This window comes from Lithobates pipiens, unplaced genomic scaffold, assembly GCF_037356315.1.
Source record: "Lithobates pipiens isolate NorthernLeopardFrog02 unplaced genomic scaffold, aLitPip1_a1.2 Scaffold_1, whole genome shotgun sequence".
Taxonomy (NCBI): Eukaryota; Metazoa; Chordata; class Amphibia; order Anura; family Ranidae; genus Lithobates; species Lithobates pipiens.
Window position 1 is genome coordinate 151,750,184 of NW_027507685.1, and position 15,918 is coordinate 151,766,101.

Sequence of the window (15,918 nt, forward strand, 5' to 3'; positions counted from 1 at the left end):
ATTAATGTACACACCACATATTGACAGAAAAACAAAGAATTGTTGACATTTTTGCAGATTTATTAAAAAAAGAAAAACTGAAATATCACATGGTCCTAAGTATTTAGACCCTTCGTTGTGACAATCATATATTTAACTCAGGTACTGTCCATTTCTTCTGATCATCCTTGAGATGGTTCCACACCTTTATTTTAGTCTAGCTTTGTTTGATTATACTGATTGGACTTGATTAGGAAAGCCACACACCTGTCTAAATAAGACCTTACAGCTCACAGTGCATGTCAGAGCAAATGAGAATCATGAGGTCAAAAGGAACTGCCCGAAAATCTCAGACAGAATTGTGGCAAGGCACAGATCTGGCCAAGGTTACAAAAAAAAAAAAATAATAATTCTGCTGCAGTTAAGGTTCCTAAGAGCACAGTGGCCTCCATAATCCTTAAATGGAAGATGTCTGGGACAACCAGAACCCTTCCTGGAGCTGGCTGTCTGGCCAAACTGACCTATTGGGGAGAAGAGCCTTGGTGAGAGAGGTAAAGAAGAACCCAAAGATCACTGTGGCCGAGCTCCATGCAGATGCAGTCAGGAGATAGGAGAAAGTTGTATAAAGTCAACCATCACCGCAGCCCTCCACCAATCGGGGCTTTATGGCAGAGTGGCCCAACGGAAGCCTCTCCTCAGTGCAAGACACATGAAAGCCCACATGAAGTTTGCTAAAAAAAAAAAAAAAAAAAAAAAAAACACCTGGAGGACTCCAAGACGGTGACGTAAAATCTTTCACTTTATACAACAAAAAATGGGCTAACTTTACTGTTTTTTTTTTTTTTTTTTTTATTCATTAAAGTCATTTTTTTTTTTTTTTATTGCATTTGAAAGACGGCTTCGCAAATTGAGTGTGACATAAAATATTGCAACAACCATTTTATTCTCTAGGGTGTCTACTAATATTATATTATATATATATATATATATATATATATATATATATTTGGGGGTTCAAAGTCATTTTCTAGCAAAAAAATTATGATTTTAAACGTGAAACCAACAAATGTCAGAAAAAAAAGGTTTAGTGTTTAAGTGGTTAAACTTTTTTCACTTACACACAAGGTCTATTCCATTGACAAATTGTTACATGTTTTTTCTCTTTCTTTCTTTTGAGGGCTGTGGCTTCACAAGAGCAGAGAGAATTCTTTGCATAGAAAGAATTGGGAAACACTTTAGTCAAGATCACGATAACGATTCTTGACAAGTAATTGTGCAGCTCTAAGACAGAGCTAAATTAACAAAGGAGTGGCTTCGCAACAACTCCGTGACTGTTCTTGTATGGCCCAGCCAGAGCCCTGACCTTAAACCCAATTGAGCATCTCTGGAGAGACCTAAAAATGACTGTCCACCAGCATTTACCATCCAACCTAACAGAACTGGGGAGGATCTGCAAGGAGGAATGGCAGAGGATCCCCAAATCCAGGTGTGAAAAAACTTGTTGCATCTTTCCCAAAAAGACTCATGGCTTTATTAGATCAAAAGGGTGCTTCTACTAAATACTGAGCAAAGGGTCTGAATACTTAGGACCATGTGATATTTCAGTTTTCTTTTTTAATAAATCTGCAAAAATGTCAACAATTCCGTTTTTCTGTCAATATGGGGTGCTGTGTGTTCATTAATGAGGAAATAAAAATCAACTTAAATGATTTTAGAAAATGGCTGCAATATAACAGTGAAAAATTTAAGGGGGTCTGAATACTTTCCGTCCTCACTGTATACAGTTCAAAAGTTATAGGTGTGTGGAAGGTAGCCATCTTTACTCAACACATAATTAGTGTTGCAGACTTAAAGGTGGAATTTGATAATACTTAAATCTTGGAATTACTTGATAAGTGGTTTACTAGTCCTTACCCAATTCTGTCTATTAAGGGGTCGAGGCTTTGTTCAACCAAGTGACGATTTTGTTGCCGACGTCCAAAGCCATGCTCCGTGAAGAGTTTAGTAAGCAACAGAAGATTGGTAGAAGGAATTGCAAAATAGGCATAGTACAAGAAAATAATCTCCAGCAACATGGCCTGCTCCCGGAGACGCTGCATGAACCAGCGGGACACCTGGCGTTCAGTCTGTACACGACGCACATGGGAGAAGACAGAAAACAAATCAGCAATGTAGATTAATAAAGGAATTACTGGAAATAAGCATAAACTATATTATGAAAATGTCAACTCAAAAGAGCATGGAAAAATGTACTTATACATACCATGAGGTTCCCATGAGTTTCCCATGTAGGTGCATCTTCTTTGCAGAGCTCCTCAAATTTTTTTATATATTTCCCAATTAGATCCCCCTCTTCCAACATATCCATGCACTCATTAAACTCTTTCTACAGGGAGAAGTTATTTTAAAAAAAGAAACCCAATAAGCATTAGTATGATGCAAGAATAAAAACAGAGTAAAGTTATGCATTTTTTTCTCATGTTATTAAAATAAAAATCAATTTGAACCAAATTTGAGTTGTAAAAAAAAAAAATTTTGTAGATAGATAGACGCCCTCTGACGAAAGTGATGACAAATGCGTCAGGGCATGACTACGCAACTATCTACAAAGTCGGCTTATCCTCATCTGTTCTTCCTGGGAACACTGCTGGAGCGGTCAGGGGTTAGAGGGGAATGCATGACTGACACAGTACTGATGTTAGATGCCCTTGTATTATGCAAACATTATGAGTGTTTTTTTGTGAGACAATTTTAAATGAATAAATATTTGCTGTACTGGATTATGCTATGTGGAATTTTTTTTTATCTATTGCTCGCAATGATCAAACTACAGATGAAAAGTGCCCAGTGAACAGCGATTATCCCTTTGATTGATAAGCGTGTTAATCAGCAGGGTCTGGTAAGTGGATTACCTACAGGGCTGTGGCACAACTGGTGTGGTGATGGAGACTTGGGATCGCTGCTAATATTTTCTTCCACGATCATCTAGTTTATACTCACCTGCCTTTTCTTAATGGACTTTCACTGAGTGAATCACTATTTGATACTTAATTTAAATGGACTCTTAAGAAATTTCATTTTTAAATATTTGCTATTTTTGCACTAGCGCTGCTAATTTTTTTTTTTATATTTTTTCTTTGACATATATTTGATGCATCTCGTTTTAGTATAGCAGCTGCTGACCATAGTTTTACCAATATTTTTTCTGTGTGCGCTGAGGGAGGGATACTGAACATAGTTTTTTTTTATCTCTCATTCTTTGATAAATCATAAAGTCCTCTTTATAAATGTGATAAAAAAACAGATCAGTGCAAATGAACGAATGAAGCGCTCATTCAGTCCTTCTTTGCAGAAATGTACATATCACAGAACAAACACATATAAAGTTTGGGTAATGTGAATGTCTTCTGGTAATTTTCCTATGTGCTGCGTCTAGATAAAAGGCTTTCTACAAAACTTCAAAAAGAACTGCACTAATTCTATGCCAATAGGAAGCTTTTGTGGAGACTGAATAAAACTAAATAAAAGGTAGTCCTACATTCTTCTTCCAGCTTCTGTAGAACCTCCATTTGGATACTGGTAGAATAGCAAACCATATTGATGACAGCCAAAGACTCAATGAAGAAGAACAAAGGCATAAAAGGGGCAGCTGGCAGAAGGAAAAATATACATGAAAGGTAAAGACTCAGAAAGAGCATAACACAAATGCTGGTAGAAAAGTGCTTGTAATGAGTATAAGTACAAAGAAAAGAGAAAGCGAAAAAGAAAATATAAGCCTAGCCAAGGACAAATTTTGTACCTGAAAAAGATCCTCAAAAATAAACCCAGTGTCCTAGGCATTGGTATGGCAAACAGAAGAGCAGTAACTCTTCTGCTCTGCTTACTACATATAAGCCATACACTACCCATCAGTTAGACCCCATACACACTATTAGATTTTCTGCAGATTTTTGTCTTCAGATTTACCAAAACCATGTAGTGCAAGGGCCTGCCTGATTGCATACAAATTGAAACTCTTAAGGTTTGACCTCATATTATATGGTTTTGGTAAATCTGAAGACAAAAATCTACAGAAAATCTAAGTGTGTATGGGGTGTATGCAGTGTCCCTTGGGAACAATATAAGAACAAGTGCAAGTCTCACAGCATTCAGTAAAACCTCATTTCCCAGAAGCATTGAAACTCTCTGGTGCTAAACATAAAGCAAAAAAATTAAAAAGGACTTTTGGCATATAATTAATGTTGGTACAAAATTCATACATGAGAAAAATATGGATACAGGATAGTCATAAAATGTTAATATGCGGTTTACCTTATAAGGGTGTTTTTCATCCTGAAAATAAGTCAGCAAATGTAGAACACATCGCAGCATACACATCCTGTCTTCATAGTAATATTCCGCCATCTAAGTTGTGAAAGGCAATTCAAACTTAAAAAGAGCTATAATCACCCAACCCAAAGCACACATTTTAAAAAGGTAGCCTTTAAAGTAATTCCAAGACAAAGGCTTTTTTTCCCCCCATTTTTATTGTAGGAAAAGGTAAAAAACCCTATCAGATTTATTTTTTGCCATCTGTGCCCTATTGAGCAGATTTCTTTTCACTTCCTATCCTCTAGACACAACAGGAATCAAGAGAAGAATTTTCTAATGCAGGCGTCCTCAACCCCCGGGTCAGTGTCTGTCAAGGCCTGTTGGTGGCAGGGGTTGACGTAGCAGAGGCTTGTGCCCACTGCTCTAACAGGAGGGAAAACCTCTTGCACAGCTGTCACCTAAAAAAGGTGTCTTCATTGGAAAATATTCCCTTTATTCCCCTTTCCCCAGTGGTGAAACAGAGATAAAAAAATAATAACTTTCCTCCACACTCTAACAAAAAACCAAAAATAAAAAACACTTTAAGCAAGGATTATCGCTAAATGTTTTCAAAAGAAAAACAGAAAGCCTGGTTTGCAGAAAGAAAACCTCTGTAAGCAAGGGGGCGTGGCCGGCGCGTGACCAAGATGGCTGCGTGAGGAGAACGCTCTACACCCAGACGGCATCTATAGCGACATTCCAGCGATCCCAAACCATCATTCCTGCTTCTGGCACCCTGGGGGAACACCCGCTCTACCTCCTGGAGATGTCGCTTAAGCGAAAAGACAGTCGGCTTCCCCGCAAACTGACGGCCTATATGTATCAGCCGTCCGCTGATGATGTCATCTTTTCTCTAACTCAACCCACAGCTTCCCTGGCTTCGGTACAACAGATACTCGATGAGTTCAGCCTTGTTTCATATTATAAAGTGAATGTTTCTAAATCTTATGTACTCCCCTTGCTCTTACCGGAACAACAATCTCTGTTCCTAAAAGAACGTTACCAATATGCATGGTCTGCAGATTCTCTGAGCTACTTAGGTATCACTCTCACTTCTCGCCCTAAAGATCTATTCAAAGCCAACTTTGCCCCTTTTCTCAATCAACTCTCACCAGAACTAGATAAAATGTCCAAACTGATGCTCACGAGTTCAGGTAGACTAGCAGCGTTTAAAATGCTCCATCTTCCCCAACTGTTGTATTTATTTAGGGCAATACCAATCCCCATACCTACATCCTTCCTCACGCAAATCCAAACACTCCTCAGAAAATTTGTGTGGCAAGGAAAAAGAGTTAGAATAGCACACAACACCCTCATGAAACACAAACAGGTGGGAGGTATGGGCTATATTAATATTAGAGACTATTACAACGCGGCTATACTGGCTCAAATTAGAGCCTGGTTTACTCCTGATCCCTCCAATCAGTGGAGTTCCATAGAAACCTGCCAAATACCTGGTAAAAACCTGGGAACGTGGCTCCTGTCTGCACCTAAACTGAGGGCGAATTGTACCCACCTTTCCCCACCCATAATAGCATCAGTGTTAGCGTTCACCTACTTGGTCGAACACACAAACACGAACATCACCAATTGCAAAATTCCCCTCCCAATTGATATTATTGGTCTACTAATCTCTGATCTGCATCTTCACTCTTGGAAAAACAATGGGATTACACATATAGCAGACCTTTATGACTCTGGACTCCTAAAATCCTTTGCATCTCTACGACAGGAATTTAATCTTCCCCCCGCGACTACTTTAAATACTTTCAAATAACCCACTGCCTACTACAAAATTCCCATCTCCATGTAAGTATTCCAAAAGGTAACTTGGCAATACATCACAGGTAATAATGTAACAGCCAAGGGTATCTCTCCGTTTTATGCCACACTTAATGATAAAACGACCTTTGCTAAACTACCCCCTATGGTGAAATGGGAACAAGACACTGGTACTTCATATTCATCGCATCAATGGTCATTCGCCATAAAAGCTGTTTATTCTGCAACCAAATCGGCTAATCTTTGGAAACTCACATATAAAATTTATCTTCATGGTACCTCACCCCAACCCTTCTACACAAATATTTTGAGAACGCAAACTCTACCTGTTGGAGACAATGTGGCCTCCCAGGAACCCTCTATCATACCCTCTGGTCCTGCTCCAAACTGGTCCCCTTCTGGACAGACATATTCAATCTCATATCGGAAGTCACCCACATTATTACCCCACCTGATCCCGCTCTAGCTCCATTCAACATTGGCATTGAACACTATCCACATAGACTTAGATGCATAGTAACACACATTTGCTTAGCGGCAAGACTGACCTTGACCCGAAATTGGAAATCCCCTGCCATGCTTTCCTGTGCTGAAGTTGTGAGAACACCACATCTACACGGAATATATGAGCGCCACCGCTGAGGGTCACCTACCCAAAACCATGACACTATGGGAAGCATGGTTAAAATGGTTTGACAACTCCCATCCCTTACTTAGCGGATACTCATGATCCAACATAGGCTCACTTACCCGCTTCTCTCACCCCTTCATCTCTCACCTCCCAAAGCCCGTCTTTTTCCCATCTCCCCTTTCCCTCCTCCCAAACTGTTTTTGTTTTTGTTTCTGCTTTTTGTCTTCTTACCCGCTACCATAATCACAGTCCAATACACTTACTACTGCTCCATCCTGAGAAATTTTAGCGTTCTATATGGTTTTTCTTAAAGTTGGTTTTATATGACTCGAATTGTTTAACTTTACTCTCAGGGAAAACTTTACTGCTGCCCTTTTATTCTTATGCTGATCGGAGGCTGATCCTCGACCCAGTACACAGTGAGATCCCATATGGGGTGTCTGCACAGAGGATATTCCCTGAGCATTGATGTTCATTTTCTCTACTGTTATAATTTTACATTTCAAGCAGTCCTACATTATATTAATCAGTTTCTGAACCCACTGTGGGTCATATCACTAATGACTGTAATATTGGTACTATGCTTGTCTTTTATTTTGCTCTTTTGTTTCTTGTATTACTACAAACCTCAATAAAAACCATTGAATTGAAAACCTCTGTAAGCAAGCAGAAATGTGAGGCCACTGCTCTTCCACAGAAGAACAGGACTTATGTCCTCCCTGAAAAAAACATTTTTTCTTGCAGTCCCTTGAGGGACACAAAGTCAAATCTTTGGGTTATACTGCCTGCTTAAGGACTGGACGTTGACAAAAAATAAATAAAAAATGTAGGCCATCCCAGGATATAAAAACCTCCAACTACCAGCATGCCACAGTTTAAGCAGTATCAAAAGCAGAATACTAAAAACAAGGGGTGGGACCTGTGTCCCTCCACTTAAATAACTTTACTAGGAGTACAAAAATTGTATTTTCTTGCTCCCCAATTGGGGGGGGGGGGGGGGGATAAAGGAAGTCACCCACTTTTTAGGACATCCAAAAGCAGTCCAACTTAGGAACACGCAACATAGCAAACAAAACAAAATAAAAAAAAGGTAAAACACAGAATTGGGGACTGCCTGTAGCTCACAGAGCTACCTAAAGGGCCTTACACCCACAAGGTGAGTATCAGAAGTGGCTACAACATCTACCTGAAAAAGATATGAAAATATGTGAACTGAAGACCTGAAGTGGCAGCCTTGCAAATCTGAGAAACAGAGGCCTGATGGAAAAATACACAAAGAGCGCTCAGATACCTGTTGAAGTAAACATTGGACCAGAAAAGGGAGAACTGGATCTTTGAAATCATAAGCTAGCACAATAAAATTTCTAAGCCGATGAGATATGGTGGAACTAGAAGCCAGGGCAAATCCACAATGACAGAATGAGAAATCTGCCTTGCAGAATTAACCACTTTCAGTCCGGACCATTTTGCTGGCTTAAGACCAGACCACTTTTTGCGATTCGGCACTGCATCGCTTTAACTGACAATTGCGCGGTCATGCGACGTGGCTCCCAAACAAAATTGATGTCCTTTTTTTCCCCACAAATAGAGCTTTCTTTTAGTGGTATTTGATCACCCCTGCGTTTTTTATTTTTTGCGCTATAAACAAAAATAGAGCGACAATTTTGAAAAAAAAAACGCATTTTTTACTTTTTGTTATAATAAATATCCAACAAAAATATATAAAAAACAAAAATTTTTTCCCTCAGTTTAGGCCGATACGTATTCTTCTACATATTTTTGGTAAAAAAAAAAAAAAATATCGCAATAAGCGTTTATTGATTGGTTTGCGCAAAAGTTATAGCGTTTACAAAATAGGGGTTAGTTTTATGGCATTTTTATTAATAATTTTTTTTTTTTTTTTTACTAGTAATTGCGGCGATCAGCGATTTTTATTGTGACTGCAACATTATGGCGGACACATTAGACATTTTTGACACATTTTTGCGACCAATGTCATTTATAAAGCAATCACTGCTATACAAATGCAGTGATTCCTGAGTAAATGACACTGGCAGTGAAAGGGTTAACCAGTGGGTGGTAGTGTAGGGGTTAAGTGTTCCTAGGGGCGTGTTACTAACTGTGGGGGGCTGGCCTTTGTTTTAGTGAACACTGATCTCTGCTCCAATCACATGGAGCAGAGATCAGCGTCACTTGTTGCTAGGCAGAACGGGGAGATGCTGTTTACAATGGCATCCTCGTTCAGCCACCCCGTGAGACAATTAGGGGTATCCCTGCGGCGATAGAGTCCGCGAGACCCGTGACTGGACTCACAGGGTCCCCGCCAGCACGCTCGCGATGGCAGGGCGGCATTTAAAATTGGTCTAGGTGTGGCAAAGAAATACACTCGCACAGCCCAAACCACATCCAAAAAAATGGAGAGAAATCTACCTATCTTTTCGTGAACTGGCGCTAGATACAAACAATGAACAATAATGTCCTGACTTGGGCGAAATGTAGAGATCACATTGGAAAGGAAGGAAGATCAAGGCCTCAAGAAAACCTTTTTCTTAAACTTTCCTTAATCACTTAAGCCTCGGACCAATTGTCAGCCTAAGGACCAGAGGTCTTTTTACAATTTTGCACTGCACTGCTTTAACTGGTAATTGTACCCAAAACAAACAAAATTTGCGTCCTTTTCTTCCCACAAACTATAGCTTTCTTTTGATGGTATTTGATTGCCTCTGCGATTTTTATTTTTTACAATATAAATGGAAAGACTGAACATTTTGAAAAAAAAAAAAAAAAAGATATTTTCTACTTATTGTTATAAGAAAAATCGAATAAACTAAATTTTAGTCATACATTTAGGTCAAAATGTATTCAGCCACATGTCTTTAGTAAAATAAAAATGTCAATAAGCGTATATTTATTGGTTTGCACAAAAGTTATAGCGTCTACAAACTAGATTACATTTTCTGGAATTTACACAGCTTTTAATTTATGACTGCCTATCTCATTTCTTGAGGTGCTAAAATGGCAAGGCAGTACAACCCCCCTCCCCCCAAATTACCACATTTTGGAAAGTAGACACCCCAAGGAAATTGCTGAGAGGCATGTTGAGCCCATTGAATAATTTATTTTATTTTTTTGTCCCAAGTAATTGAATAATGACAAAAAAATTAAAATGAAGTGTTTACAAAAAGTTGTCACTAAATGATATATTGCTCACACATGCAGTCATGTTGCTAAATTCTAGGCCAATAGCCAAAAGCACACCATATGAAAGGATGGTAGGGGCTGGGGCACAGATTCAGCAGCTGGAGTGCAAAGTTCAGTATTTATGTAAGGTTCCTGAAAGAACAGGGCTTAACAGATACCATGCAAAATACTGCTTCCCATGACATAGAAACCAAGAGGGACGTATCTGAAGCCTATCTAGGAATGAGAGGGAATCTGGCAGGAAGGTTTGAAGTTATATTTGCATTGGCAGATGAGCTTCAGCACAGTGGCTGGGAATCTGGCTGGTTAGTGGATACTTCTCAGCAAGAGTAGAACGTGAGGCTACATAACATCAAACCTCACAAAATAAACAGCAGCGATCTTCTGGGAAATATCAGTATATTTCCTCTCCTCCCTATTGATGTTCTTTGGGAGGGGCAGAAGTGGATACAGGCAGGTGACAAAGTATTGGTCAGAGATCCAGGCAAGAAGCTAATTTGAGGAGAGATTGTAGCTCAAGGGCCAGGGTCTACTGTTTATGTATTATTAGAAAGAACATATAATCCATTAATCTATAAGACTGTGATAGAATGGCAAATCAGATTAGTTTGATTGCAGAGATTAGGTTTGTCTGAGAAGGTTTCTCAAACAAATGCCCTGGTAACAATTGGAACTGTTGACAGTTTGGTTGTTAAGGTAAATAGGCTGCTTATTTGCTAGACATTTTACTTCTTATAGATAGCTGTCAGTCTTGATTTGTATTCCTAATGTTGTAATAGTTTTGTATGTACACCATTTTTGTATAGTAAAAGCACATTTACACACTGCAGAGGTCTCAGTTTCCTTGCTTATACCACAAAGTAAGCTTGCTAGATAGACGCAAGCAAAACACCCACGGATATCAACATATGATAAAAGAGGCTAGGGCACTATAAAATTCCACAGTGCCTTCCATTAACCACTTGAGACCCGCGCTATAGCCGAATGACGGCTACAGCACGGATCTCCTTTGCCGGGACTACGTCTATTGAGGTAGTCCCGTGCACGAGCGGCCTGCGTGCCCCCTGAGGGGCGCACGCGGCGTGCTCTGTGATCGGTGAGTCTACGAGACTCGCCTGATCACCGATCCGTGCAAGGAGTCAATCCCGACCCCTTATCACGTGATCAGCTGTCAGCCAATGACAGCTGATCATGTGATATAATAGAGACGGTAATCGGCTATTATTCCTCCTCGCGCCGACAGCGCGAGGAGAAAAAAAAAAGCCGATCACCGGCGGCCATGATCGGGACATCCGTCCCGATCACGGCCAGCCCTGCCAGTGCCCACCTGCCCCCTGCTTTGCCACATGAATAAAAAATGTGTCCCCCCTGTCAGTGCCACCCAGCAGTGCCCACAATCTGCCTCAACAAAGGTGCTGCACCCCAGTGCCACATATCCGTGCCCAGCAGTGCCGCCCATCAGTGCCCATCAGTACCGCCCATCCGTGCCCAGCAGTGCCACCTATCAGTGCCCATCAGTCCCATCTATCAGTGGTACCTATCAGTGCCCCTTAGTGCCACCCATCCGTGCCATCTTATCTGTGCCCGTCTTTGCCCATCAGTGCCGCCTTAACTATGCCTATCAGTGCCCACCAATGCAGCCTATCAGTGCCCACCAATGCAGCCTATCAGTGCCCACCAATGCAGCCTATCAGTGCCGCCTCATCAGCGCACTTCAATGAAGGAGAAAAATGACCTGTTTGCAAAATTTTATAACAAACTATTAAACATGATTTTTTTTTTTTTGCATCTTTTTTTGTTTGTTTAGCAAAAAATAAAACTCCCAGCTGTGATTAAATACCACCAAAAGAAAGCTCTATTTGTGAGAAAAAAATGATAAAAATTTCATTTGGGTACAATGTTGTATGCCCGCGCAATTGTCATTCAAAGTGCATCAGCGCTGAAAGCTGAAAATTGGTCTGGGACTGAGGGGGGTTTAAGTGCCCAGTAAGCAAGTGGTTAACTCAATACTTCCCCATAAAAATTTGTAAAGTGTCAAATCTATAAAATAAAAATATTAGGGGTGCACCGAATGGGTTTTTTGGTGCCGAAACCGATACCGAAAAGGAAAAATACAGTAGGCCGAAAACCGAAACCGAAACAGCACCGATAACGAAACATTTAAAAAAAATATTTTATACAGGAGATGGTCAGAGACTGGAGACATTGTACAGGAGATGGTCAAAGACTGGGGACATGGTACAAGAGATGGTCAGAGACTGGGGACATGGTACAAGAGATGGTCAGAGACTGGGGACATGGTACAGGAGGTGGTCAGAGACTGGGGCCATGGTACAGGAGGTGGTCAGAGACTGGGGACATGGTACAGGAGGTGGTCAGAGACTGGGGACATGGTACAGGAGGTGGTCAGAGACTGGGGACATGGTACAGGAGGTGGTCAGAGACTGGGGACATGGTACAGGAGGTGGTCAGAGGCTGGGGACATGGTACAGGAGGTGGTCAGAGACTGGGGACATGGTACAGGAGGTGGACAGAGACAGGGGACATGGTACAGGAGGTGGACAGAGACAGGGGACATGGTACAGGAGGTGGACAGAGACAGGGGACATGGTTCAGGAGGTGGTCAGACAGGGGACATGGTACAGGAGATGGTAAGACAGGGGACATGGTACAGGAGGTGGTCAGAGACTGGGGACATGGTACAGGAGGTGGTCAGAGACAGGGGACATGGTTCAGGAGGTGGCCTCAGACAGAGGACATGGTTCAGGAGGTGGTCTCAGACAGGGGACATGGTTCAGGAGATGGTAAAACAGGGGACATGGTACAGGAGATGGTCAGAGACAGGGGACATGGTACAGGAGATGGTCAGAGACAGGGGACACGGTACAGGAGATGGTCAGAGACAGGGGACACGGTACAGGAGATGATCAGAGACTGGGGACACGGTACAGGAGATGATCAGAGACTGGGGACACGGTACAGGAGATGATCAGAGACTGGGGACACGGTACAGGAGATGGTCAGAGACAGGGGACATGGTACAGGAGATGGTCAGAGACAGGGGACACGGTACAGGAGATGGTCAGAGACGGGGCACGGTACAGGAGATGGTCAGACATGGGACACGGTACAGGAGATGATCAGAGACTGGGGACACGGTACAGGAGATAGTCAGAGACTGGGGACACGGTACAGGAGATAGTCAGAGACTGGGGACACGGTACAGGAGATAGTCAGAGACTGGGGACACAGTACAGGAGATGGTCAGAGACAGAGGACACGGTATAGGAGATGGTCAGAGACAGAGGACACGGTACAGGAGATGGTCAGAGACTGGGGACGTGGTACAGGAGATGGTCAGAGACTGGGGACATGGTACAGAAGATGGTCAGACTGGGGATGTGGTACAGGAGATGGTCAGAGACTGCGGACATGCTACAGGAGATGGTCAGACTGGGGACGTGGAACAGGAGATGGTCAGAGACAGAGGACATGGTACAGGAGACGTCCCCCATTGCAGCCAGTGTGCCCCATTGCAGTCAGTGTGTCCCATTGCAGCCAGTGTGCCTGTGTCCCATTTTGCAGCCAGCCTGTGCAGGGAAGAGAGCCGCCTCCGCCGCCTGTTTGATCACAGCACCGGGAACATCACAGCTTTCATTTCAATAGCTGTGTGTTCCCGGCTGCGCGCCATCACACACAGCCCCTCCCCCTTGTCCGGGCACTTCGATCCTGCGGGTGATCTGTCTATCAAAGTGCCCGGACAAGGGAGAGGGGCTGTGTGTGACGGCGTGTGGCCGGGAACACACAGCTATCGAAATGAAAGCTGTGATGTTCCCGGTGCTGTGATCAAACAGGCGGCGGAGGCGGCTCTCCTGCGCTATACACCCCCGCATGATGGGCGGCACCAGGGGGCGGGGGCGGAGCCCCGTCCCCACCCAGGCCACGCCCCATTTTCGGCTCCATTATCGGCCGTTTTTCTCTTTCGGCAAATTTCCGAAAAGGGCATTTTCGGCCGCCGAAATTTCGGCGCATCCCTAAAAAATATATATTCTATTAATTAATAAAGAGTCATACATGAAAAAAGTGCATATACAAATTACAGTATCATTATTAGGTCTAGGACAGTATAAAATTAGCGCAAATTGCAAGGATCATAAAGTGCCTACTTCAAAACCCAAACACAGTGCTATATCCTTCTGACGGCCTTATTCATCACTCCTTCCAGTGCTTCAAATAAAAATCTAGAGAAAGATGCCTCCACCCACATACTCAACCCCTTAGGAGGTAAACTCAACAAGCCCAACTGACCAACTAAATTAATAAGTAGGTCAAGAAAGCTTAATTGTATTCCAACCATGGATGATCGAGTTTTCGATCTCACCAGCTTTAGTGATGTGCATAAGTGAAATAATAAAAAAAGGCAGATCAGCATAGCACTTATCCGTACTCTTTTTAAAATTCAATAAAAACAGGAAAAACAAACACCCAAAGCAAGTCCTTACTAGAGGTCGACCGATATATCGGCCGGCCGATATATCGGCCGATATTTGCCGTTTTTTAAATAATCGGCATCGGCCGATAAAAGCCGATTCTACAGCGGGACTTTGAAATGACCTTCTGTAAGAAGTCAATGTGAGTTGCCTGAGTCCTCATAGCAACACTTTCCTCCTCTCTGGGCAGACTGCCAAGAAAAGAACTAAATGATACAATGTTTACACTTCAATGAATGAATGAAGTCATCTCTGTGTAGAAGTTCTCAGTTTAACCATTTAAAGACTAAATCTTTTCTGACACTTGTTGCTTACAAGTAAAAATCCTGTATTTTCTGCCAGAAAATCACTTAGACCCCCCAAAAATTATATATATTTTTTTAGCAGAGATCCTAGGGAATAAAATAGCGGTTGTTACAATATTTTATGTCACACGGCATTTGCACAGAGGTCTTTCAAATGCATTTTTTTGGGAAAAAAATACACCATTTAAAAAATAAAAATAAAATAAAAACAGTAAAGTTAGCCCATTTTTTTTTTTTTTTTGTCCAAAAGTTTTGACTACCCGTTTTTATTTAATATATAGTTTTTTTTTTTTTTAATCTAGATCATACATACAAGTAAACTGATTGGAGGTTTGTTTTGTTTAATAAATGTTTAAAGCGGGAGTCCGCCGGGACTCCGCGTTTTTTTTTTTTGTTTTTTTTAAAGCCAGCAGCTACAAATACTTGAGCTGCTGACTTTTAAAATAGTGACACTTACCTGTCCAGCGCGCCCGCGATGTCGGCACCCGAAGACGATCTCTAGATCGACACTCGAGTGCTGCCGCCGCCATCTTGGGTATGGGAATCAGGAAATGGAGCCTTTCGGCTTCATTTCCCGGTTCCCTACTGCGCATGCGCGAGCCGCGCTGCGCAATGAGGACAGTCCCCGCTGCCTCTGGGATCTGTGTGTTTCCCAGCAGGCAGCGGGGCACTTGCGGAAGGGGGCGGGCACTTGCGGAAAGGGGCGTAATGTACGCCCCTTTCCGCAGAGAGCTAGCCCGGAAGTGGGTGCAGTTACCTGGATTATCCAGGTAACTGCACCCCCCTCCCCCCTGAAAGGTGCCAATTGTGGCGCCGGAGGGGGGGGAGGAATCCGTTGAGCAGAAGGTCCATTTTAGGGTGGACCTCCGCTTTAAGTGTAAGAAATTTTCTGTATCACTTATGAAGGCTGCTTTCACACTGGAGCGGGCAGACGTTGATGGTAAAACGCAAGTTTTAGCGGCTCTTTACCATCATTTTAGCAGTGCTATTTGGCTGCTAGTGGGGCACATATAACCCAGCTAGCGGCCAAGGAAGAGGTTAAATGCGCCCATGAAGCACCGCTGCCAAATCGCATTGCATGCGCTTCGGCAGTGGTGCCCATTCATATCAATGGGCAGGAGTGGTGGAGGAGCGGTATACACCACTCCAAACGTGCTGCTTGCAGGACTTTTTTTTTTTT

The 15,918-nt window shown here is 42.4% G+C and overlaps 1 protein-coding gene across 4 annotated transcripts in view; it reads right to left on the reverse strand.

Moving 5' to 3' along the window:
* The window catches only part of NUP188 (nucleoporin 188), a 169,668-nt gene that overhangs the window by 109,819 nt on the left and 43,931 nt on the right, over positions 1-15,918 (reverse strand). For all 4 annotated transcript variants that reach the window (XM_077478559.1, XM_077478556.1, XM_077478566.1 and 1 more), the window contains exons 7-9: positions 4,291-4,383; positions 2,243-2,365; positions 1,894-2,105 (exon numbers count right to left, since the gene is read on the reverse strand). In XM_077478559.1, coding sequence (XP_077334685.1) covers positions 1,894-2,105; positions 2,243-2,365; positions 4,291-4,383 — 428 coding nt within the window. The remainder of the gene's footprint in view (positions 1-1,893; positions 2,106-2,242; positions 2,366-4,290; positions 4,384-15,918) is intronic.